Source organism: Podarcis filfolensis (genome assembly GCF_964270895.1).
Source record: "Podarcis filfolensis genome assembly, chromosome: 9".
Lineage (NCBI taxonomy): Eukaryota > Metazoa > Chordata > Lepidosauria > Squamata > Lacertidae > Podarcis > Podarcis filfolensis.
In genome coordinates, this window is record NC_139610.1 from 5,550,607 (window position 1) to 5,576,921 (window position 26,315).

General features: G+C 46.2%; 1 protein-coding gene and 1 long non-coding RNA gene across 2 annotated transcripts; one reads left to right on the forward strand and one right to left on the reverse strand.

The window, feature by feature from the left end:
• Positions 1 to 336: 336 nt before the first annotated feature.
• On the reverse strand, positions 337 to 25,639 carry HTRA3 (HtrA serine peptidase 3). The gene is made up of 9 exons (XM_083630636.1): positions 25,031 to 25,639; positions 19,430 to 19,529; positions 16,964 to 17,186; positions 14,370 to 14,564; positions 12,762 to 12,794; positions 11,676 to 11,790; positions 5,653 to 5,701; positions 1,780 to 1,875; positions 337 to 923 (listed from the first exon to the last, which is right to left on the reverse strand). Exons 1-9 carry the CDS (start codon positions 25,440 to 25,442, stop codon positions 758 to 760), a joined length of 1,389 nt encoding a protein of 462 aa, XP_083486762.1. The 5' UTR covers positions 25,443 to 25,639; the 3' UTR covers positions 337 to 757.
• LOC310770315 lies at positions 4,442 to 10,507 on the forward strand. Its single transcript, XR_014552059.1, has 2 exons — positions 4,442 to 5,986; positions 6,953 to 10,507. It is a non-coding gene; the product is annotated as an uncharacterized lncRNA (long non-coding RNA).
• Positions 25,640 to 26,315: the final 676 nt, after the last annotated feature.

The following is a 26,315-nucleotide window of genomic DNA, read 5'->3' on the forward strand; positions in this document are numbered from 1 at the left end:
GCTGCGCAACAGACACTTAGTGAACAGTAGTGACAGATGTGCATCCTTCTTTTCACCCTTCCCTCTAGTGAATCCAGAACAGAGATACTATATAGAATTATTTATTAATTTGTTGAATGAATATCCTGCCCTTCGTCCCAAAGGACACCAGCTCCAGCTAACATTACAAGTACTATACTCCTCTTTGGCAATGGCTTAAGCTTAAACGTGAGTGATATAGCCCTAGTTGTCATAGTACAGCACTTCTATTGAGGGCTCAGGTGGGCTGTTGTATAGTGCTTCTGTTCAAAGCAATAGTACTAGGAAATAATAGCTGAACAGAATTAAAGAGAAAACTTTTCAGTTGTGTAAACTTTAATCTTTGTACAGTAGAACATACAGTACTTGTCATAAGTATACAATTTGTACAATAATGCTTTCTTAATACAATGAAAAAAAATCATTTTAAAAACCCTGAAAAATTGTGCACTTTCTCAAAGTTTAAGCTTTCTTTTGCACATTGTTTTGCTTTTATATCAGGCAATAATTCTATAAGAATCATTTTTCTACATTTCACTGCTTTCATATACAACAGTCGTACACTATATGAAATTCAATATGCAGAACTACCAAAAGGAACTTTTCTTGAAGTAGTGAGGTTGTTGACTGTCAGGTACAGCCCCGGCTCAGGCAGTTATGTCAATCATTGTAAAGGAGGTATCTGATGTTCCAGAATAAATGAGTTTAATTGTGTTGCAATGATCTTCCTCAGTTTGTTTTACATAAGCACTTCAGGTTCTATGTTAAACAACAAGTCATCGTTTCCCCTTCTAACTTCAAGTAGTAGAGGTGATTCATTCATTACTGCGTCTTGCAGGTCTGCAGAAGTCTCCAATGGACGCCCATTCACCTTAACAATGATATCTCCATCCTTAATCCCACCTCTGTGATGGCAAAAGAGAAACAGCAATAAGCTAAAGTCCATCCTTTATTTTTTTTAAAAACCTACAAACAAATTTATTTATTAAAACATTTTGACCTCCTCTAAACATTCCCAAGAGGGACGCGGGTGGTGCTGTGGTCTAAACCACAGAGCCTAGGGCTTGCCGATCAGAAGGTCGGCGGTTCGAATCCCTGCGACAGGGTGAGCTCCCGTTGCTTGGTCCCTGCTCCTGCCAACCTAGCAGTTCAAAAGCACGTCAAAGTGCAAGTAAATAAATAGGTACCGCTCCGTAAGGAAGGTAAGCAGTGTTTACGTGCGCTGCTCTGGTTCGCCAGAAGCAGCTTAGTCATGCTGGCCACATGACCCGGAAGCTGTACACCGGCTCCCTCGGCCAATACAGCGAGATGAGCGCTGCAACCCCAGAGTCGTCTGTGCCTGGACCTAATGGTCAGGGGTACCTTTACCTTTATCTTAAACACTCCCAAAGCATCTTACAATGAATTGTTATTGTTATTGTTATTTACAACCCACCCTGTAGCCTAAGGTCCCAGGGTGGGTTACAGCATTAAAAACAATATTAGAACAAAAAACAAAAATAAGCACAGATATTACAGACTTCTCCTACGTGGTTTGAAATCTAATACAACTGAGACTTTAAGAATAATACTTAAAAATGAAATACCACTGGATATACAACTCCAGAAAAAGAAAGCAGGGCTCTCATTACAAGTTTTTTTAGACGGTTAAAAAATAAAAATCAGTCAACACAAGTTGAACCTTGAATCTAATTGTGCCTCTGAGTTTATGCTGGATTTAGCATGTTTTAAGCAACTGCTTCTGGATTGTGACCAATATACCTCTGAGATGGAGAATTTGGAACAACTTCATGCACATAAATTCCACTACTGACATCTGGAAAATCTGGATCATCGAGCTTAAGTTCTTCCACTAGTCTAAAAGAAAGAAAGAAAAGAAGCACAAATATTACCAAAATTGAATCATTATATTACTATTGCTGCTGCAGCTTTTGAAGAATTCAGAATTTCTACCTCCATGAATTAACATTTTAAAACAACTTTGCAGTATTGTGTTAAATGGAAGTTAGTAGGGCAAGTGAAACTTGTAAGACACAGGCTGTTTATGTGGCCGCTTCGTGAAAGGCAAGGTGGATGAGCAGTTTTTCTGAAAAACGGTTGTAACATTCAGCTTCTGGGAACAGATGTAGTACCCCAGGGGGAGGGAAACTCATGGAAGAAGGGGCAGGTGGGCTGTGCTGCACAGCTCCTCTGGTTCTTTGGAAGGAAGGGTTGAGAAAAGCTGACTGGGTGTCTGAAAGATTAGGAGCACTATTTCTTCTCAAAGTGGGAGAGGATGAGAATGAGCCCACCCCGCCCCACTCCCATCTCTGGATATTTTGGGTTGTATCCAACAAAGCTGCCCCATTAGTGCAAGAACTTCCAGCTGAGCAATGGGACTTTCTCTCCTCTGATGCTCAAATCTGCATCATAGGGTTGGGGGAAGTTCTCTGAACAGATATGGGGGCTGGGGGACTATGCATGGGGAGAGGAGAGGGAGAGGAAGTCCTGGAGTGCAGGCAGAAGTCTGATGGGCCAACTTTGTTGACTATAAACCTCTGGGGTTCAGGAAAGTGAGCCTTTTTCTGCTGCCATTAAAGCAAACTGGGTGGACGATAAAATGACAGTTATTCATATTTTGTATCAGAATGAGGCCACCAGCCATGATGCTTCCAGGCATGTGCTGCTCAAGTGATTCCCACTGTGTAGCCTGTGCAGCATCAACTGAGGTTTGTGTGCAGAGAGGTAAAGCTTTGTTGTTGTTGAGTCGTTTAGTCGTGTCCGACTCTTCGTGACCCCATGGACCAGAGAACACCAGGCACTCCTGTCTTCCACTGCCTCCCGCAGTTTGGTCAAACTCATGCTGGTAGCTTCGAGAACACCATCCAACCATCTCATCCTCTGTCGTCCCCTTCTCCTTGTGCCCTCCATCTTTCCCAACATCAGGGTCTTTTCCAGGGAGTCTTCTCTTCTCATGAGGTGGCCAAAGTATTGGAGCCTCAGCTTCAGGATCTGTCCTTCCAGTGAGCACTCAGGGCTGATTTCCTTCAGAATGGAGAGGTTTGTTCTTCTTGCAGTCCATGGGACTCTCAAGAGTCTCCTCCAGCACCATAATTCAAAAGCAAGCTACTTCAGCATTAATAAGAGGCTGCTGCCTAAGCCATCCTTCGGAGAATGTATTTTTCACTCTGCCCACCCACATAAACAAGGAACGGGGGCCCTTTCTTGCTGCCTGGCAGAGGGGCAGTGAGGTGAGAGGATTGCAGAGAAATCAGGGTGGTACCCAGAGGTCACCTTGCCTAGGGACCCCTCAGACTTGGCAGTGCTGCTGGCTGGCATTCCTTTTTGGAGTCTGCCGAAATAAGCTGTTTCTCATCAGCTGCTGGGCCTTGAGGGGCCTGTGAAGAGCCCAGGAGTCTCAGGAAATTGGGGAACATCCTAACAGGGTGTTCGGGGAGTTCGAAGGATTCTGCTGCTGCCAGTGCCACCCTGCAGCTGCATAAGAACTTCTTGCCAATTTTGTTTAATTTAAAAAAAATGTGTTCTGCTTCTCTTAGCAACCCAAAGCCTCAACACCACAATGGAAGATCACAGCTTCCTTGTGGAGGAATCGCTGCAAGCCCCTCTTATCAAAGTACACAGCTCACACGTAATCTTGCCTGAGAAACTATTTCCACAAATAAGCTGGCTGTTGGATCAGCTGAACCCAATTCTCTGTTCCAATGTGTTGTCTCCCAACAGTTTTTTTTTATATTTTATTTTACAAAATGCAGTTGCAGAGACTGTGATCTAAAATGGACTATGAGCCTACAGTTCTTTTCTGCCAAAAAACCACTCCCCTCCCAGCTGGTTCTGCCCTGAGACAAGCAGCTTTTGGGGTGTGTACTATTGTTTTGTTTTTAATCAGGAAAACCTGAGTGGTCAAGGATTAAGAAGTCCCTTATCCTCTGTGCTTATCTTCCACTTTAGATGGCACCCTTAATTTTGTAAAAGGAAAAATACTGGGGGCAAACTACATGTCATGTGAACTTTGGTCCTTAGTCATTTTAAACTCAAGCGTGTCTCTAATAAAACATAAAATCACAGCCTAGCTACACACACCCATGCACACGTGTAAGAGGCATCCACATGCATAAGCTGCCTTCTGCAGACACTGTGGATGTGCATCCACACCCTCGTTCAAGTAGTCCAAGGTTATTGTCTGTGGTAAGGTGCTTTGCCTCAGGCGAGCTTCTTGTGGCCACCCCCTTCAACAAGGCAACAGCAGCTTCTCCTCCTCTTCCAGACTGAGATGGGAGGCAGCTGCTGCTGCTGCAGACTGTGGGATGTGATCCATGAGAAGCAGTCAACTACAACATTCCTTGAAATGCTAGAGAAGACATAAAAGGGAATGTTTGGTCCATCCAGTCGAAACTTCCTGTCCCTCCTGGCTGGAGCATCCTTCTTTTTGCATGTGATAGAAGGTGGGCATGACCTAACCTGTCCAGGTAACAAAGGGACGAGTCACGCAGCACACCTCCCTCTTTTTGACTTCCTTCTTCGTTTGAACAGCTTTTAGCTAGGACTGCTTTGATAGCTCTCAGCTAGCAGAAGCACTGGGTTTATTCCCCCATATGGGGGAATAACTAAGTCTGCCTTTGTAACTAAGTCTGTCTTCAGGAATCCAACTGTGAACTGATGTAAGTAAACTTCTTTTATTGACTTTGAATAAGATTGTGGCATCTTTATACTTTTAAGAGGGATTTAAGAGGGATTTAAAGGAACTTACCAGGAATGTACAATTCAATCTGAGGCAGACTGAATTGTATAATAGTGAGAAGCTCACACGAGCCCGCAACCAGCTACCTGCTGTGCATGTAAAAAGGGGAATGTAACTGCTAAGGAACTTGCTAGCGCCAGTTAGGAAGGATATTAATAAACAATATATCCTCTCCTGTCACCCTGAACATTCCCACACAGACGTTCCTCACTGCTTGCCAAAATGAGCAGTTAGGCATGTGAGAGGAGCAGCTGCGGTCCATGCTTGCTCTGCTCTCTCCCAAGAGGCTGTGGCAACTCCTTACCACCTTCATCACTTGCACCCTCAGATGTACAGGAGATGAACTTTACCTGTCCTCTCCCTCTGGACAGATGTGAGGATGAGACCTGTGGTCCAGTCCCCACTGCTGCCAGCATCTCCCAGTACCTGGTACTGCTGCTGCTGCTCCTGACCCACCTCTCCTGCCTGTCTACTTGGGCTGTCAGTTGGTGGCACAACACAACAGCAGGCTTTCCTATTCTGGGCAGTAGCTGCAAAAGAGAGGCTATCCGTGCCAGCAGGGGTGCAATGGCACTGAGGGAGGGAGGGCAGCTGCCCAGATGCTCCTCTTCCTACACAGCAGGTCAGGGGGTCAATGGGCCTTCCTGAGGCATTATGGCATTGGTCGTTTCCTGAAAATGCTGACCCCAGATGGCAGCAATGCTTCTTTTTGATGTGCATGAGAATGCTCATCTGGTCCACCCGTTGTTATACATGATTCGCAGCCCCTGGCAACGACTGGATTTGGGCCCAGGGTTACAATTCTGCACATGGGAGATGGGCTTATATCAACTGGAATTATATACATGAATGCAGCTCTGGGTGTTCTGTAGTTCAGGACACCAAGAGAGACTTACGCAGGTGTTATCGTCAGCATCCTTATTCCAATAAACCTTTTTTTCATATCTGGAATAAAAATGAAAACCTAGTTAGCTTTTTCAAAACGTTCCAAAGCACAAAGTAACATAAAACACAACAGAATTACATAAAAACCTCTACATGGCATATAAAATAACCAAAGTTTGTGCCATAGGCCATCTCTTTAAGACAGTTGGGTTTCTCAGCAACATATTGTAAATTTTATTTATTTTTTAAAGTATTTCTATGCCGCTGTATAAGGAAATAAAAGAACAGTGTACACCGTCAAAACATTAAAACCAATGCAGATAATCATTAAAATGCCCGGCTACTGTATTTTTTGCTCCGTAAGATGCACCTGACCATAAGGCACATCTAGTTTTTGGAAGGGGAATGCAGTGGTGCCCCGCAAGACGAATGCCTCGCAAGACGAAAAACCCGCTAGACGAAAGGGTTTTCCGTTTTTCGATGCGCTTCGCAAGACGAATTTCCCTATGGGCTTGCTTCGCAAGATGAAAAAGTCTTGCGAGTCTTGCGATTTTTTTTGCTCCCCCCCCCTTTTTCTAAGCCGCTAAGCCGCTAAGCCTTTAATAGCCGCTAAGCCGCTAAACCGCTAATAGCGCTAATCCGCTAAGCCGCTAATAGGGTTGCTTCGCAAGACGAAAAAACCGCTAGATGAAGAGACTCGCAGAACGGATTATTTTCGTCTTGCGAGGCACCACTGTGCAAGAAAAAAAATATTTTTAAAGGGAGCGCTGAGCAGAGCCTGTATGCATCCCAGTCTCTGCTCAGTGCTCCCTTTCACGAGCCGCGTGGAGCATGTATGCGGCGCTTGCAGGCTTTCCCCAAGTAGGGAGAAGGGCAGCCCTCACTGACGGGCTGCCCTTCTCCCTCCTCAGGGAAAAAGCCCCCAAGAGCCGCACACATGCTTCACATGGCTAGTGAAAGGGAGTGCGGCTCTTGGGGGCTTTTCCGGGAGGTGGGGGAAGGGACTGAGGGGCTGCCCTCTGTCCCTTCCCCCACCTCCCACAAAAGCCAGCAAGAGCCGTGCACTCTTTAAAGGGAGCACGGCTCCTGCGGGCTTTTCTACGAGGAGGGAGAAGGGACTGACACAGCCAGTCAGTCCCTTCTCCCTCCTCGGGAATAGCCCCCAAGAGCCGCGCAGAGCATGTGTGCGGCTCTTTTCCCACCTGCCTCCCACCTGCATTCGCTCCGTAAGACACACACACATTTCCCCTTGCTGTTTAGGAGGGGGAAAGTGTGTCATATGGAGCAAAAAATACGGTAATTTAAAAAAAGTTTAAAAGGAAACAGCTGCCATGCCCTGTCAACATAAGAAGGTCTTCACAGAAATGTCCCCAATGGCCAGAGTTGGCTCAGCTCAAGTGCCAGCCCTTCCAGGGCTCAGGTGTGCTACATAATGGGGCTGAGAAAAAGACCTAGGGCTGGCATTTCCTCCCTCAGGCAGCATCTTAAGGGCTCTGCACCTCTCTTTCCTGGCCATAAGGGAAGGAGGGCAGAGAAGTCCACGTTTGTGTGTATGTGTGTGTCGGCACAAACCAATCTCCACAGGCAGCAGTTCAAGCCAATTCATAACATCAGGTTGTTAGGAAAGCTTACGGAAAGGCCAGACCATCTGCCAAGTTTCTAAACTATGTGGCAGCTTCCTATTTTTAGACCTTACGACTTACAAAGTTTATATATATGATCTATTTCGCCTAAGGTAAAACCTGTCTCCAAAGTGCTTTCTTGAAAGGGCAAGCAGTTCTATATCTGCAGCAGTTCTCAAACCTTTATTTCTCTGTATGACCTCAGAGCAGGGAAGGTGCCCTGTCCCCAACACAAGGGGATGACTGACAGTGAGGCTTTGTTTAAACTTTGTTTTAAAAACAGCCACAGGGCCCTGCAAATTAGGCGGGGAGCACAGTGCTGAGAGGAGTGTCAATACTCTCCACCTTTTTCTGGTACAAGTACTCTCTCTGGCTGCTACTTCCCCCACCAGGAAACCTGTGACATGGCGGACAGGCTTTACACTGAGAAAAGGGCCTCCTGTTTCCTGGTGCCAATACCATTTGGGGGACTCACAGCTCTGTTTAAAGAGAGACTGAAATGGATGGAAGAACAAAAGTCTATTTGGTTTGGCCCTAAAACGAGGGCTGTTTCATGTGGAGGTGTTTTCTCACACAATGAGTACCTCAGGTCCAAATTTTCCACGTGCACATTGGTGCAAGGGTTCCACACCAAAAAGCAGATTTAATTTTCTGCCTTTTGATTCCTAAGCCAATGTTTCCCATTCACACTAGTGGGTGGGCGTTGAGAGGATATATGCATATGCTGAGTGCTTGTCCTCCCCTGACAAAAAGTACTTGCCCACCCTCCATTCCCATTTTGTCAAACTGGGCATACAGACAGGTGCATCTTTTCTAAAATGAATGCACTTAAACATACATACATACATCCAGTGTGCAAGAGTGAACATTACCAATGTACGGTATTTCATAATGGACAAGGTGAAGGGTTGTGAATGGGGGTGGTAGGCAGAAGAATTCTCATTCTCTCTCCCCATCCCCCTTTTGTCTGCCTGCTTCCCTCCCTCCTTTCCCTGGCATGGAAACGACAGCTTTCTAAATAACTCATGACGCATATAACTCAAGCATTTTGCGAATATTTAACACCTGCCAACATCCAGTCCTCATATTCTCTCCCCTGAGACTCTGATGATTCAACACCATGCTGCTATTAAGCTTTTTACTAAGTTTAATAGTAAAAAGCTCAATAGCAGCACAAGAGGTATGGGGGATTGCATCCATTAGTAAAAAAAGGCAAAAGGCAAAGGACCCCTGGGTGGCTAAGTCCAGCCAAAGGCAACTATGGGGTGAGGCACTCATCTAACTTTTCAGGTCGAGGGAGCCGGTGTTGGTCTTGTGGCCAGCATGATTAAACCGCTCCTGGTGCAACAGGACACCATGCCGGAACCCACAGCGCACGGAAATGCCGTTTATCTTCCTCCTGCAGCAGTACCTGTTTATCGACTTGCACTGGTGTGCTTTCGAACTGCTAGGTGGGCAAGAGCTGGGACACAGCAACAGGAGCTCACCACCATCACGGGGATTTGAACTGCCAACCTGATTGGCAAGCCCAAGAGGCTCAGTGGTTTAGACCACAGCACGACCTGCATCCCTAAACCCATTAGTATGGTAGGAGGAAAACTTTCAAGTTGCCTTCTAGGCATTTTTTTAATTGTAAGTCATTTTGAATGGGCACTTGTGCAAAAAAAGCAGCATAGAACATTGTAAATAAAATAAATAAAAAATCAGACTGGCAAGGCTCCTTCCTAATTCTATCATATGTACTTCATATATGCACTTAGTGACCACCACCCAGCTGCAGAATTTCATTCGCTTTAATGTCTGCAAAAGAACAAGGCTGAGTATTTCACCAAAGAACCATCAGCTTTTACTGTTTCTAATTGGGCTTGGCTTTTGGGGGTGAGAATAGCCCCTATAGGTTCTTAAATAGGTTTCATGTTTTCTAACGGGTTGGTTTCAGCATGTGTGTACATACGTACATGTACACACAGATAGACATATGTGGTCGTAACCAAAACAGCTATTCTGTTAACACAGCAGACTTCTGCTTGCACAGCAGAACTTTTCACTCCTCTCTTCTCCCTGGCAGACTCCCCCATGCACCCTCAAAATCTGCTCCAGAAGGCTGGAGGACCTTCCGGGGCATATCTGGAGGTGGGCAGGGAGAGGAAGTCCTGGTGGCTGAGTAGGACTCTGCAAGTGCAGCACTGGATGCGACCCATAGTCATTAGTACATAATGTTGCTCCTAATTACTTCCCATGTTGCTTCTAGGAAAAAGGAAATGAGGGACTCATGTTTCTGAAACAGTTAGAGCAGCAAGGATCAAAGATGGAGCTGGGCAATTAATAGAGGATATTTTGTGGTTTTCCAGTTGTGAAGTGTTAGGAGTCCAGAAAGGGATTTTTCTTAGCGATTTTTCATGCCCTTTTCCTGCAACAGCAGGGACTTCTATTATTAGTGGAGAATTACTCTGGTGACTTGTGCTTCAAATAATGATCTAACCAACCCTGCTTCCACTCTCGTAACTACAGCTGGATGAGGAAATGTATGTGCAAATAGATATTTTGTGACCTCTTCCTCCACTGATCCAAGAGCTGGGGCCACGTGGAAGGGACAAACTGGATGCTGAGGTTGGGGGGGGGGGCGGAGAAGGGGACTTGGTTATAACCATCTGTGCATTGTATTTTATATTTTATAATTATTAAAATGTGCCCCAGATAGGGACCATAATTACTTTTGCAGCTGGAGGCTGAGTTTTTCCAGAGTTGGTGGAAATAATATCAGAAATTACGTAACCATTAAAAATGCTTCAATTATGTTAAATGCCACACTTTGTATCTAATTCATGCTCACAGGCAGATACTGATATATGAGTAATAACAATTCCAAGAGCAATTAATACTGACATCTTTACGAGCCTCAACACACAGTTCTAGCACTTCATTGTCAATCCAACGTGAGAACTGAATCGATTCAGTTCAGCGGCAGCAACACAGGAAAAGCTGGCGCAACAGCTTATTGTGCTGTGCCTGTTCTGTGGATAAGGAGCCCCCAGTGCTTTCTGTCTGGCAGCCTGCAGGAGCACTTGCTACTAAAAGCGTGTGAAGAAATGAAGGGGAGCGGGTTAGAAAGGAAGGAAATTAAGGCAGCCAGCTAGGACAGAATGCAGAAGAGTGATATGTAAGATGTGAAAGGAGCCTGGCTGCTTACTACGCCCTAAGCTGCACTAGTAATGTACTAGTCAATTTCACACATGGAAAAATAGTCATCATTGTAGGCTCAACACAGAAGGAGGAAAAGTGAAGTCTGAAGGAGTGAGGGGAAGGGTCCAGTGGGACGGAAAACAGGATAGGGACCACTAGTGAGAAAGGAAGGGACCCAGCTTCTTTGTCTTCGCATAGCAGAGGCTGAAGAGGGGAAGTAGCAGCACTCGTGGTCCCTAAATAGTGATGGTGCTCAGAGGGACTATTAAACCATTTTAATGTCATTTGAGCTGCCAAACTGTTCTGCCAACAGATGATACAGCCATAACATAAAAGCATATTTATATCAAATAGCACTTGCAATGGGATGCATGTGGAAAAGCACTCGGGCAGGAAAACCGAGGATCAGTTCCAGTCTCAAAACGATATATGATCTTGATAACACAACTGTGATAATATGCTATTATAATCATGCATATTGCAGTACATGCACAAACTCCCTGAGTGCAAACAGTTTCAGGAGTAGCACAATAACGTCATGCCAACATCCGTCTTATCACTGCAGATATGAAAGACTTTGTTTAAGCATCTTTCATCTCAATAAGAGGCCTCCTTTATTTATTATTATTTAATAATGCTATAAACTATGCCTGGGGCAAACGCTTAGTTATAACTAAACGTTTGCTTTTCCTAAGAGGCTATGCTCTAGTGCGGCAATCCTAAACCTATTTACCTGGAAGTAAGCCCCACCGAGTTTGATAGGACTTGTTTTTTAAGGCATGTTTAGGACTCTTACGTAAGAGTATTGTGCTGCCACATAATATCATCATGAAGAACTGTTAAGGCGGCCTAGGGCATTTCTATCAAAAATAAACTTTTGGTTGCACTAAACCGGAAGTACAGTATCTTTCCCTAGTCCAGCAATGGGGAACCTCAGGCTCAGAGCCCGTCCCTAGGCCGTAGCACACCTTCCCCAGGCCCTTACCAGCCCCACTTTGCACCCTCCTTGGGTGTTTTTGCCTGCATGGACCATGCCCCTGAACTCTGACAATGCTTCTTGCATCCCTGGGAGGAGGGTGCGGGGGGGGGGGGTGAGTGTCCAAAGAAAATAGCCTACTGGGGGAAAAACGGCAAAATTCACATTTGTTGCTCTGCCCATTTTTGCCTCTGAAAAGCTTTCCCCACCCCCTGCTCTGGCCCAATCCCCGACAATTGCTTCCAAATTTTACCTTTACTTTCTTTGTCAGAATTCTCCGACAGGAATCGAGCAATGCGATCGGAAGGAATAGCAAAGGAAATTCCTGCAGCAACCTTTAATGTATTGATGCCAATCACTTCTCCATCCTGTTGAAGTAAGATACCAACACATTTCATTTGTTATTTTAAAAGCTTTTGCCTTTAAAAAGAAATGTATTCCTAACAGGCAGCTTGTGCTTTTATCACAATAGTAAATTAACGAGAATCAGTGTTTTTTCTGACACGGTACTCACTGCTACAGAGTACAACCCCCTTGGTCATTTTACCAAGGTAGATTATAGAGTTGGAAGGGACCCTGAGGGTCATCTAGCCCAACCCCCTGCAATGCAGGAATCTTTTGGCCAACCTTGGGCTCCAATCCACAACCCTGACATTAAGAATCTCATGCTCTATGCTATCAGTGCCAGCACTTCATTTTTAACCCAAAAAAAGCTCTGATTGTATACGCTTGTCTTTTTGCAACTGTCATGTGTCGCCATGGCTTGTGATGCTGGACTGAGTCTTTGGCTTCTGCATTCAGCTCTGCCTTGCCCAGTGGACCAGTGAGCTGGGCTTCCGCATCATTTTTGGATGTCACAAAATAGACCCAGGGCACCTACCACAGCTCAGTGGTGGAGCCCAGGCTTTGCGTGCCCAGGGCTTCGTGTTCGGTCCCTGGTATCTCTAGTTAAGGAATCCTGCAGAGCAGGGCTGGAAAAGCCCTTTCTCTGCTTGAGAGCTTGGAATGTCGCTGCCATTCACAATAGACTTAAAGACTGTGGGAATTAGGTTAAATTAGAAGAGGAAACAAGGCTGGGTATCATCAATGCATGGATAGACCTGTCCTTCTCACACTCATGATAACCCAGGGAACTTCACGATCAAGTGGAGACTGGGACCCTGGCCTCCCAGGTCTAGCACTCCAGCCACTACATAAAACAACTCCTACATTATTGGCCAAACTGAGACTATCAAGGTGGCAATTTGGGTAACTGTCCCTTTTTGAAAAAAACTATTCAATCTGATAAATGAAAGCAGACAGATGCCTATCAAGCTCCTTTAAAGTAATCTGTCCTTACCAAGTTTACCAGAGGTCCTCCTGAGTTTCCGTACTGCAAAACAATATCAGAAAACATTATGGCTACTTTCAGGAAGTGAACATCATATTTCAATGAAGCATACTTTATCAGGCAGCAATTCTGTATTTTCTGCCCCACAAAAGCTGCTGTGTGCACCTTAGACTCATTTTCTTCACAGGGAGATCACTTCAGTGCTGCCAATGCAGTGGTTTGACTTCACCTATAAAGGCTGCACTCCACTGTCTCTCGAGACAGACAGATGCCAACAACAACAATATGCATGCACCATATGCAGACATAAAGACACACGTTCATTCCCTTGCACAAGTTGCAAGTTTCAGTAAGATGGCAGTTCAGCTAAAATTACTGGGACAGCTAGGAAAACACAAATGTGTGAGGCCAATCTTAGCGCTTTCTGCATCTACATCTCTATAAGGCACCTCAGCTTTTTGCCTCACTGGAGAATGACAGACATGCCTGATGTGGGCGGACACGGAGTTGCTCTCCCACTCCCATCTTTCTCTGAGCTTACACTTGCCTGGCCTGTCATGCATGGGCTGTGTGAGTCACTGGAAAGACCAGGAATTGGTTGCCTACCACTTCCCAGGAACTTTATGGCTGAAGACCCCACCACATCCTAGATGAGGGAATGGCAGCTGAGCCCAACAGGGATGGTCAGGCAGTAGAGAAATGGAGCAACCAGAGAAAATGAAGGTTCTCAAGCCATCAGTATAGCCAAAAAGACCCCCTACCTCTGCACTACAGGGTCACAGCCTGATCTAAGATAGGTCGCAACAGCAGCGCTACCACCACACAAATAAGTGGTAAAAATTAAGTTATGGGATCACCAAGTGCATTTTGGGGTTAAAGGTGGGCCCCAGGTCTGAAAAGGTTAACGGCTGTTGGTCTACAGCACCCCTTTCAGGGGCTCGGACTGAGTCTGAGATGCCACACTGCTGCTGGGAGTGGTCAGGGTTAAGGTAGCCCTGCTGATCAGGAAATAGGACTAGAGTCCTCCTCCTGCAAAGAACATAAGCCGAAACATTAAAATAATGAGCCAATGCAAAACAATTTGCCAAGTTCTACAAGTTACTTTTTCTTAAGAAACAAGGACAGAGGTTAAACAATGATTCATCAACACCAGAAAAATAGAAAACATTAATCAGCCTTTGTTATTTCATAAATACAGACCGCTTTCACGGTTTCTTTGAAATACAGGCAGCTGCCATTTTAGGCATGTTCAGTGTGAATGACTGCGCACACAGGCATTGTTCCCAACCCGAAGCCACCCCAAAAGTTACAAAAATGTCACAAAAAGGAGTAGAACTGGGTATTTGCAGGCTTTTTCAGTGGCGTTTCAAATATATGCGATTTCACTTCAACATGTCGTGCCTGGGAACGTAACTCCTGCGTAAATTGGGGGTTGCCTGTAGTCAAAAGATGTATTGAATGTACTGGACTGCTGTAAGTTGGATAAACTGTAAACTGTGATATTATTGGAAAAGCTTCCAATATTATGTTCTTTCTCAGTAGTTGGACTGATTAAAAATCATCACCTCTGGTCCTTCATAGATTTTGAGATTTCCTGAAATCAGAGGATTTACTTACATTGATGATAGCATCTGTCTGGACATAATCCATGTCGGAATCCTTCAAGCCAAGCTCTTTGCCATCCCGCTGGGCTGTACTGACAATCCCTGTTGTCACTGTGTTCTGCAAAGCAAAGGGGCTCCCAATGGCCACAACGAATTCACCAGGCCTCAGATCCCCAGACAGGCCCATGGCGAGGAAAGGCAACTTTTTCTAGGAGATAAAGGCAGTGGTTGCATTTGAGCAGAGGAAAGCAAACCATAGTGAAATAAACTCAGAGTCGCAAAGTGATTTCATGCTCTTTATTCAGCTCATAGTGGTGAGGAGGAATGAATCAAAGTCCCCTCAAAGTATCTGCTTTATATACATTATTTACACAGTGGGCTGCACATGATTGGCTAATTCCGGAATTCTACTGTAAGCCAATCAGGTTGTGGATTCACTTCTATCTGGAGCATGATTGGGTGGTTCCTGCCAACCAAACATACTGCTGTATTGTTCTAGGGCCAATCAGACTGCTGCATTCTGAATCCTATTGTTCTAGGACCAATCAGACTGCTGCCTTTTGGATCCTATTGTTCTAGGACCAATCAGACTGCTGCAGTTTGGATCCTATTCAACTCAGTACATAACACATAGCATTCCCAGAATTTTTTTTAGTAATGTATCAGAACTAGGGACAGGGTAGAACTATGAAGAACTATGAAGCTCAGACTTTGGACTAAGTCTGCACTACTCAAGGCAAGCTACTGGGTTCCCAGGAGCCAAGCTCCGTGGCCTTACGCTCTCCACCACCCATACTGTGTGACTGCCACAAGCTTTGCAGATCAATCTCTGCTTTTCAACTAATCCTGACATCTGACTGACAACTCTGTAAACTGACCCCAAGGACCAGGGCCTCAGGAACCACCAGACCCCAGCTTGAGCTCACTGCAGAGGACCCCCCATCTTGGCTAAGCTCGATCTCCTTTCCCAGCAACTGTTGCTTTTGGAACTTGGCCTTATGCCCGCCTTGAACACTCCAAGATCTTGGGATGTATTGGTGCAGAAATGTTAGTAAAATTTACATACAGCCCCACAAGAAAATTGAATAAAGACCACCAGGACACCAACGTTCTGTTTTCAGTCCAATTCTCAACATTTAAACTAGAGGTGCCACTGAAAATAATAACTTCTCAGGTTCATATTATGAATTGTGGCTGCTGCCCTCACATGCAAGATGAACATTATAACCCCCACCCCAGTTTCCCCATGGCTCAGATTTTAATCAAGCCAGGGAAGAACTCAATTGCACTCTCTGACCCACCATGAAGGGACGTGGGTGGCGCTGTGGGTTAAACCACAGAGCCTGGGACTTGCCAATCAGAAGGTTGGCGGTTCGAATCCCCGCGACGGAGTGAGCTCCCGTTGCTCAGTCCCAGCTCCTGCCCACCTAGCAGTTCGAAAGCACATCAAAGTGCACTGCTCTGGTTTGCCAGAAGCGGCTTAGTCATGCTGGCCACATGACCCGGAAGCTGTACGCCGGCTCCCTCGGCCAATAAAGCGAGATGAGCGCCGCAACCCCAGAGTCGGTCACGACTGGACCTAATGGTCAGGGGTCCCTTTACCTTTTTACCCACCATGAAGGTGGGGAGAAATCTCTCTCCTTCCTTCTGCACCACACCTGTACTCCTCCCAGCACTGCTCTGTTGATCCCAAAGACTGTTGGGGAATATTGTTTGCAGTGCTCCTGACATCTCAACAGAGGCTTATGGGTGGGGTGAGCAGATACCATTGTACTCCCAATCAGGGATGGGAATTAATTCCAACTGGTTTGGAATAATTTATGCTATTTACCAATATCTTTTGAAGTAAAGGGAGTTTCTCAGCTTTTTCCAAGCTGCTTCATGAAGTAATTGCGGGCGGCGGTGGTAAATCTATCATGAATTTAAACTTTACTTCTTTGTGTCTTTCATAATGAACAGCACTATGAAAGAACTGGAGTTTAGAAATCAATCCGGGTTTCCCTTTTCCTCTTGCTTCCAACATCTTGTCAGGAAATACAGTCACTGTACCATCTATGATTTATGTTTTAGGCATTTCAGAGTGCACATTCATCTACAAATCTGTTCTCAATCTAAATCACTTGAAAGGAACTTGGCAAAATGTAAGAAATTTCCATTTGCGGAATGTTTCACTTGTGATGCATTTCATGCCTATTAAGATAAGATCCAAGAGGAGAAGCACCCTCTACCTCAATGCACTTTAACCCTGCTAAAATCACTACCTTCTTAGGGAAAAACTAGTTGTTACAAGAGACACAAACGCAGCTCTTTCCTGAGCAACTATTCTCATTTGTTTGCTGTCCTTGAACTGTTATCTCACACTTTTCCTGCCTTTCCCCATCAACTCTCCTTCCTAACAAAAAGTGGGGGTGTTTTTTAAAAGTGGATTTGTTGCGCCAGAGTACTTTAATCCACTTTATTCGTGAAAACCGTAATTTCAGGTATGTGACTGAATCCTTACCATAAAACAGTGGGAGTCTAAAGGCAACTATGGAGCGCCAGCAGCCTCAGGTTTCAATGCAAAGAGCATTCGTCAAATATTGGGCACACTTCCTTTGCCCTACTTACCCGTGGATTAATCTTTATCGTCGCTATATCAGATTTCTTATCAATGTCTTTGATTGTTGCATCATATGTATCTCCATTCTGCAGCTGGATTTTCAATCGTTGTCGCCCGGTGACTGTGGAGCTGCTTGACACCACGTGGGCATTGGTTACAATTAAACCTGCATCTGACACAATAAACCCAGATCCACTGGAAAGAGGAACATTCCGGCCAAACAGAGGATGCCTGGAAAAAATGCCACCTCTTAATCAATGAAGCTCACCGAGAAAAAATAAGCAGGCCACAGCCATGATCTGCACCCTTTTTCCAGAAACAAAAAGAGGGCAGTGCCTCTTCTCCAGAGAAATGGCTGGGATGACAGAGCTGCTAAAAGAGACACAAGAGACCCATAAAATGCTGTAGAAATCCCAGCACATGCCCCACAACAAGCATCCAGACACTATAATAGTGATGGTCCTTCACTACAGACAGCCTTCAGGAGCAACCCATCTTTAAGCATCTACCTGCAACAGCAGCTACAGCTTATACGTCCAAACAAAAGTCAGCCATAATCAGGTATTTTTCGCCCTATAGGGCGCACCGGCCCACAGGGCGCACCTAGTTTTTTTTTGGGGGGGGGGAATAAAGAAAAAAAATTATTTCCCCCGCAGGCGCAGGGCTGGGGCGGGAGAAGCCCGAGCTTCCCCCGACCCCAGAACAGGCTGCTATCCGCAAGCCTAGGGAGCCCGGCGGGAACTCCTGCGGGCTCCCAAGCCTTGCGGATAGCTTCCTGAAGCCTGGAGAGGGAGAGGGGTCAGTGCGCACCGACCCCTCTCGCTCTCCAGGCTTCAGCGAAAGCCTGCATTCGCCCCATAGGACGCACACACATTTCCCCTTCATTTTTGGAGGGGAAAAAGTGCGTCCTATAGGGCAAAAAATACGGCAATTCCCAATTCCTTTTTCTTCTCAGTTGCCCATATCCCAAGGCCAAACTACACATGATGTGGGAGATCTGTGATTTTACCTGATCCTGTTTTATTGTTATGTATTATATTGGGGGGGGTGTTAATGCTTGTTTTACCAGCCACTTTATCTGAGTGAAGATCTCACAATGCCCTTTTACTTTTGTAAAAACACCTTGAAGGGGTTCCCAATTTGAATTGAGGGTAAAGTCTGGGGGTTGAGGTTGGTTAATTCCTCACCCCTGTACCCTCTCTGGTTGGTATTAGCTACTGAGAAGAAAACATGCAAGGTCAATGAGAAAATGCATGGTTTTCTTCCCTTCATGGATAATGGCGACATTGGGGGGGGGGGCTGTTGAGTGACTTGCATTGGAGAACTGATTTGGAGGGGAAATGGGTTAAACAACCCTCAACTCTGTGGGATCGTCTGCCCGCTTTCAGGAAAATAAAAAGAAATTGGGTGATTCAGTCCCAGAACTCCTGTGTCACGTTGTGTTGTTTGGCTCTGCAACTTAAGACGAATTCATGAGTACTGCGGAAGCAAAATGGCTGCCTGGAAGATTCCCAAGGAGAGGAGGCTATGGACTCAAAAAGGCTGTAGGATGACAGGATAAAATTGCCAGACTTGCTCTTGTGCCTCAAGCTCACTTAGTGTAATGAATTTTAATACCAATTATATCTAGGGTAAGCTCCTACCCGAGGAAACTGAGGTAGATTTTGAATCTTCTTTACAAAAATATCAGTGCTCTGACATCCACATTTTAAAATGAGACACTTTTCTGCTATTCTCCCTTTTTGTAAATTTACCCTCAGTAAAAGCTCACAGTGAGTACAGTGAACGTTCCCCCATTTCCTCTGCCAACAGGTTTCCTGAGGTACAAGAGGCAGAGCTAAAGTCACCACAAGTAAGTTGATCTAATGGGCACTACAAACAGATGGTGGGTGATTAAATGCACCAAAACAGTAACCACCCAATACTGGCAAGATTTTCTATGGAAAATGCTCAGTTACTATTTATTGTGCAACTCCACCCATTGTTGTTGCCATCTACCCTTGCTGGTAAAATCCAGGCTTTCAGCATTCTGTTTGTCACCTGTGAGTCCATACTTGTGCACATTGTATACATATTTTATCTTGGAACCTTCTCCAGAAAACCCATGTTTCTTCATCCACTCCTTGGTTCTGCCTAAGCCACTTCTGCTGAGTGTCTGTGCCTCCAGCTCCATCCAATTGGCTAGCCGGGCCTGAGCATGCAGCACAATTTTTGTGTGTGTTGCTGACAGTATTCTGCTCTAAATTGGACATGTGCAAAATCCACCTCAACAGAACGGCTGAATGAGCACAAAGTAAAGAGAAGGAAATCAAAAGAAATCTAGGAAATCTACCATAAACCCGTCCCTGCCCCCAGCCGCCGGTGGTCGAATCCCCAATGGTGGCAAAGTAGTGTTGCGCTTTCCTGTTGTCATCAAAACTAGGTATGTACTTGCACAGCATTTTTACTTTTAATCATAAATGCCAGCAGCTTACCTTAAGAAAAGTTCTATATGTACAACTGCTGGTGCAATCTTCTCCACCACATCTGCAATGAAGTTAAACTTATACCTTGGGCTGTTTGGCTGTTGATGATCTATACTAGCAAAGATAAAGGGAAGTGTTATTAAGAAATTAGAAATCAATAGGGATTTTGCTTATTTCTACGTAATAGGAATGCCTGCCCCTGCCCCAGCCCCGCCCCATTTTTGGGCCACTTCCAGATGTGTGGTGATGAGCATGTGGGCAGTCAGCCATCAATCTGATGTGTGTAAAATGGTCACGTCCTGTATTTTATTTTGTCTCAGCTCTTCAGAATCAAGCAAATAATAATTTTTAATTTAAGGTGTGAAAAAACAAAATAACAATATAAATGTAAAGATATTTCCCCACCCCACCCCCCGGAAGCTTTTTGGTTAGTTTCTCAGAGAAACAAAAATTGTCCCTGTATTTTGTTTGTTTGTCATTCTGCATGAGGACATCATCATTACAGGAAATGTGAAAAGTGTAATTAGAAATAAATAAGTTCCCAGAAGTACTTGGCGGGGGAGGAATATTATTTTCTTTTAAAATGCTATGTTTTTGTTTTGCTTCTCTACAGGAGCACATCAAATATTCCAACATTAGGAAGGAGTTTTAAGCTTTTTAAAAAAATATTGTTTATTCTGGACTAGTGGTTCATTTTTTTAACAGTTTAACATCTCATTTCCTCAGACGACATGAGTCATAATTATTATTTTATTCCATGCTGAACCTGTTGTGCTGAAAGTTGCTTTTAAAAAAATATCTTCAAAGAAAATAAATGAAGGAAGCAGATTCTGAAGGGGATGGACAAATTCCATTGGCAACATTTCAAAAAGTTTTCTTTACTTGCCAGAGGTCAACTTTATAACTTTGAGCGCAAGTTCGATTTTAGAAGGTGGATTTTAGAATTTATATTAACATTTAAATTTCTTATTTATTAATAAGTATATGCTGCCCCCTGCTTTGGGCTTTGACTCTCAGTAAGTATATACTTCAAGCTCCTATATGTGTTTCCACATCACCTTTTAATTTCCCAACACCCATTTCCTTTCTATGCATATTTATTGTGATTCCAAATCCTCCATTGAAGTTATTCCTCATTAAACAAACAAAAAAGGCATTTTATACATTCAGCCACCATTCATACTTCTACACCCTGCCAGGCACACCAGAGAGGTTTAAAGTGCACGTGAGCCACACAAATTTGATTTTCCCGGGTGTGCTTTTGTGCACGCATGAGCATTCAATTGAACTCTCAAGGTCTTGAGGCTTCCTGTCCACACTAGTGAGATGAGCTGCATTTATTTGCACCCTGTGGTGTTGTCCTCTCCCCTCAGTTGGCATTTCCCCACCCACCATAACTTCTGGAAACCTGAGGTCAATTGTGGGCATATTTGTTTAACTGTGCACACAGCCAATTCTTTTCCATTTTTGAAATACAAGTTTTCCATTATACCAGACTTGCACAAAGGACCACCTATCCCCATATGAACTAATCCAGACCTGGCGAAAATCATTTGAGGCCCTTCTTCATGTGCCTCCAACACATGAGGCCCAGAGGGTGGCAACAAGGGAATGGGTCTTTTCTGCAGCGGCTCCCTGTTTGTGAAATACTCTCCCCAGGGAGGTTCGTTGGCACCTTCACTACATATTTTTAGGCACCAGGCAAAAACAATCCTCTTCACCCAAGCCTTTGGCTGATTCTATGCCCTTTTAAATGTGTGTGGGGTGTATGTATTTTGTGTTTTCATTTTGGAGGCATCATTTGGTCTACCCGTTCACATCCAGAGGTACCACTGTAAGCCTATCATTTGCTCTTAACCATGTTCCATCTTCAGTGTACCAGTTTCTGGGCATCACAAATGGGGAGAATGTGGTTGCACTTAGGTCCCAAGAATATAAGAAGAGCCTGCTGGATTGAGCCAATGGCCTGTCTAGTCCAGCATCCTGTTTTTGCCATGACCAATCAGACACCTGAAAGCAGCACCTGAGCACAACAGCGCATTCCCCACCTGTGAGTGGGCTTCCCATCAGAATTTCAACCACCCTGTGATCTTGGGTTGAAAGGCAGCATATAAATTTATTTAATAATGATGATGACAGTAAAAGTGTTGCGAGGTCTGCTGTGAGCATATTTGTTTACCTGTGTGGGTGGGCAATTTTTTTATTAAAAAAAATGTTTTTGAGATACAAGTTTTGTGTTATAGCACACTTACACAAAACAGTGGGTTGGGTTTTTTTACATAAAATATGTGTTGCTCTCAACCCACCAGCAGCCCACTGAGGAATGTCGTGATATCCAACAAAACATCAGCACATAGGTTAAACCCCCTCCCTCACACACAATACTCTTCAGTATGTCCATAGCTGGGTAAAATGAAATTATATGTTGATCCCCCCCCCCCAAATCACATTATCTGTGGATCAGGGAAATCCAAATTAAATGGAGGGGAGTGTGAAAAACATGCACACACTGAATCCATTTTAAACTGCTGGGTGTATGCAGCCTAAGATAATGGCTTTTTTTCTCCCTTTGCCAACCTCCAAATATTGTGTTAAGAGTCTCTGTCTCTGCATTACTGTGGCTTTAATTTACAGGGTAAAACAGTTCTTCAAAAACAAAAAGTTCACAGCCCATTGTGCACATGTTTTCATGACTCAGCCACAGAACTATGAAATGCTGTTTTTAAAATTTTCAAATGGTATTACTTGTACACACAGAAAACCAAAGTAAACATTTTGAAACTGTCTGAAACTTGCAGGAAACAACCGGAAAAGAAAATAATGTTATTGTTTGAGTGTTTGTATTTCTAGCAGATTATGTGGGTTTTCTGGGAAAAACTGAATGGAAAGTTTTCCCCAAAAAAACTTTCCACTGTCCTAAAACCAAGGAGATCTATTTAGCGTGTTTGACATAAGTTGCTAAACAAAAACTTTAAAAGTGTGTCATGTAAATTTTACATACTATCTGAAAATGTTACGCAATTGCCAAAAATAGTTCAACTGGAGTTTCTGATTCGAGGGAAAAAACCCCATCAGTTCCACTTACAGAGCAATCCTATACCCTAGTTACACCAGGATGCAGGATATGGGGGAAGGTAAGCAACTATTATGCCAAAAAAATAGCTGCTGCCAAATCCTACTAAAATAGCATTTTAGAAGAGAAGGCATTGATTATTTAATTTCTATACTGCTTAATATGTTTAAAACATCTCTAAGCGGTGTACTAAAAGCTTAAAAAGCAACAGACAACTTAAATATTACAAAATTACACCGTTACGTATTAAAATGTTCCATTAATGCAAAGTGACTAATATATATAAATCAGTATCAATTCATTTTCCTTCTGACACACGCTCCCTCTCAGTCTCCAAGTTCTCACCCAGGATCCAAACAAACTCTCTGCTCACCCACAAAAGTCTCATAACAAGAAGAGTTATGGAAACAACAGACATCAACCTAGTCTCTAGGCTTGCTTCCCTAGTACTCCTTGAAACACTGCCTGTGCCCACCAAGTCTCAACCATGGGTCCCCAGATGTTGTTGGACTACAACTCCCATCATTCCTAGCCAGCATGACCAGTGGTGAGGGATGATGGGAGTTGTAGTTGAAGTTCAAGAACATTTGGGGACCCAAGGTTGAGAAAGGCAGATCTGGAGAGTGTGCTGGTGAAATCACCCACATGCAATGGAGAGAGGTTGATGAAGGACACATCACAGCACCACCAAGCCATCAGCTCCAGTGACACAAGCACCACCAACATAATACTAGAGGCATCTGTCCAGGGGGGAGTTGGAAGTCCCCGTACGTTGGTCCATTTTGGAGCACAATACACAAAGGGAAGGGAGGAGAGATGCCACCACACAGCACCCAAAATATGTATTTAGAGACCCACTTCTTAATGTTTTATCCTATCTCAAAATGGTGATAGTGTTGCTTGTTTTAATGTGACCCACTTTAGATCAGTCTGTGACCCACAGTGGGTCCCACAAGAACATGGAACTACAATTTGTGCCACTGCCAAGAGTTGTTCACGGCACGTCTTACTTTGTTGTTGCAGCTTTGATTTAATGCTACTGCCAGAGCTGGCCCAAGGCATTTGAAGTGAACCGCAAAGTGGGTTTGTCACCCTGCCAGGGAAGGAGTGAGCAATGATCTAGATCAGGAGTAAGTGGGGAATAAAGATCTGCATTAGGAACAAGAGTGGGAGGCGACCAGCAGCGCCTCCTATTTGCCAAAAGGTCACTGTAGAGGCGGCAGTGGGTGGGAGGCTACCAAAGAGGTGCCAGATCCGGCCTCCGAGAAGTGTGCCACAACTGCCACTGGCATTCCTTGGAGGCCAGATCTGCTACCCTTGTGGATCCTGCCACCCAAGCTGGTTGCCTCACTTTGCCTGGTGGGTGGGCCAGCCCTGAGTGCTGCAGTGTAACATGCGGTTTGACCCTAACTAGATGGTTTTTCTTTTCTTGTTTTGGACGCAGAGCCACCTCCTCTCCCAGCCCCTTTTCCACTGCATGCAGGTCAATGTGAAAATATAATCCTCTAAATGTATAACTTTTTGAAGATCGGAGGCTTACTGTTAGGCTTCGTTCGGCATGATGCACTAGGAAGGGAACTGAAAAGGGTTCAGCTGACAGAAGGAACCATGTCAGAACAAAACGTTCTTGAGATGCTGCCAGTAGCACATGCTCCCCCACCGGAGAGAGAAGTTAATGCAGTGCATTAAATCCTTCTCATTTCCCTACTGAGCTGTTATTACATGGAGAGGTTGCTCCCAAGTTGGTTCCGTTGCCACGTTGGCACGTGGCACAAATCAGTACGCTTTTTGTCTTTTAATGGAATAAAGCATTGCCTTCGCCAGAAGAATGCCCCGTCAGGAAGAGCGCACTGCCATAAAAAGCTTGCCTACGGTGCTTGGCTCAACAAGAAAACTGTCGGCAACAAGACAGCTGAAGGCGGAACGATGCAAGTTGTGCATCGCGTGCATACACACTCACTCACCTTTCGCACTGCTATTCTCTCTGGTGGAACAGGTGTTGCAGGTTTCTGAAGCGCCACAGAAGCATACAAAACCTGTTCGGCAGGGCGGAGTGAGATCAGTGGCGTAGCATGGGGGGTGCAGGGGGGGCCGGCCGCACCGGGCGCAACATCTGGGGGTTAGGGTTAGGGGGTACAAATCCACGGGTTAGGGGGTGCAAATCCACGGGTTAGGGGGCACAAATCCACGGGTTAGGGGGTGCAAATCCACGGGTTAGGGGGCGCAAATTACTTGCCTTGCCCCGGGTGCTGACAACCCACGCTACGCCACTGAGTGAGATAACAGCGACCACCACACTGGAGCAGTGACAGCTGTCAGGCCGCCTTCAAAGTCCTGCGTCTAAAGCTCCCACCCCGCTCCGTATTTCTCTCTCGCAGGATCCGGAGCAGGACCCGGAGGGTCTGTGGTTCTCTGGGGGCTGGAGGAGAAGGCGGCCCCTAAGCGGCTGCTCTCCCTCCGGGCCAGAGGGCGGCGGGTTCTCCGCTTCGCCCTCGCTCGTTGTCTGCGGGGCTGGCGGGGGTCCGCGCGGCTCTTACCGGCTCCGCAGGCGCCCTTCTGGACCTGCACGACGGGCGGCAGCCCCTGCTGCAGAGCCTGGCGCTCGGCGCTCTTGAGGCGGCACCCGTTGGCGTACGTCCTGCCGTCGCTGCCGCACACCGGCGCGCGGAGCTGGCACTGGCACACGCCGGGGCCCGGGCCCTGCCCCGCGGGCGGGAAGCGGCACTGGAGGTCGTCTCCGCACGGCGGGTCCTCGGCGCGGCCGCACGCCTCGCCCTCGCCCGCCGCGCACACCAAGCAGCAGTTGCAGCCGTCGGGCACGTAGCCGCTGGGGCAGCCGGGGCTCGGGCACCGCGACACGTCGCAGCGCGCCGGGCACCGCGCGCCCCAGCCGCGCCCCGGCAGCGCCGCCAGCAGCAGTAGCAGCAGCAGCCGCGCCAGCGCCCTCATGGCCGGCAGCCCCGCGCCAGCCTCGCTCGCCGCGCGCCCCACCAGCCAATCGGGCCGAGGGCGCCGCGCCAAGGGCGGGAAGGCGGTGCGCGCTGCAGCCCCGGGAACCGCCGAGGGGAAGCACAACCGGCAGCGAGCGAGCGAGCGAGGGGGCTTCGCCGGGCTGGCTGCTGCTGCGGGTGTCGAAGGAGGCGCGGAGCGAGCCGCGGGGGTGGTGGGAAGGCCGCCCTCGAGGCTACGTGGGGACACTGAGGCGGCTCTTCCCCGCTAGCCGCTTGCCAAGGAGCGCCGCGCCAGCTGGAGGCTCAGAAAGGGGCGGCCGGGAAGGGTCGCCTGCTTTCGGAACGCGGACTCGCCCCTCCCCGCCCTCGCAAGCCTGGGCGCCATCGGCTCCTCTTAGAAACCAGCCCCGGCTCCGCTTCCCGCGACAGCAGGCGAAGAGCGCGGCCTCCACGCAGTTACAACTTGCAGGGCGTGGCGGGGTTTCCGTGCCGAGCGGCTTTTCATCCAGATCAGTGCAAACGCGCTGCGGAGCAGGAGACGCCGTTCGATGCAAAACAGAAAAACGATGCAGAGAAAGAAAGGCGCGGGGTGGAAGTCCAAATTTGCAAAGGCCCGCATGTGATCAAGAATAAGGCATCGCCGTCGATGAGATCGATACAAGGTGGCTGGAAATGGCGACGGCGAGACAACAGCAAATTCTGCGGCTGTATGCAAAAACATACGACGGTCGGGTGTCTGCCACCACAGTCCAAACAAGATCTTCAAATATGTTCCCAGTGTCTCATTGCCGTTGCTGCAATTAGTTGCCCCCCAGCTCCTCTCGAGCAAGTGGTCTCCCCAAAGCAGAATAGAAGGGTACTTCTCTTAACC

Coding starts and splice junctions, on each gene's coding strand:
- HTRA3 (XM_083630636.1), bottom strand. CDS start 25,442: ATGAGGGCGCTGGCGCGGCTGCTGCTGCTACTGCTGCTGGCGGCGCTG. Junction 19,530..25,030: donor GAAGGGCGCCTGCGGAGCCG/GTAAGAGCCGCG, acceptor TTGCTAGTATAG/ATCATCAACAGCCAAACAGC. Junction 1,876..5,652: donor ATGCTGACGATAACACCTGC/GTAAGTCTCTCT, acceptor TCTTTCTTTTAG/ACTAGTGGAAGAACTTAAGC.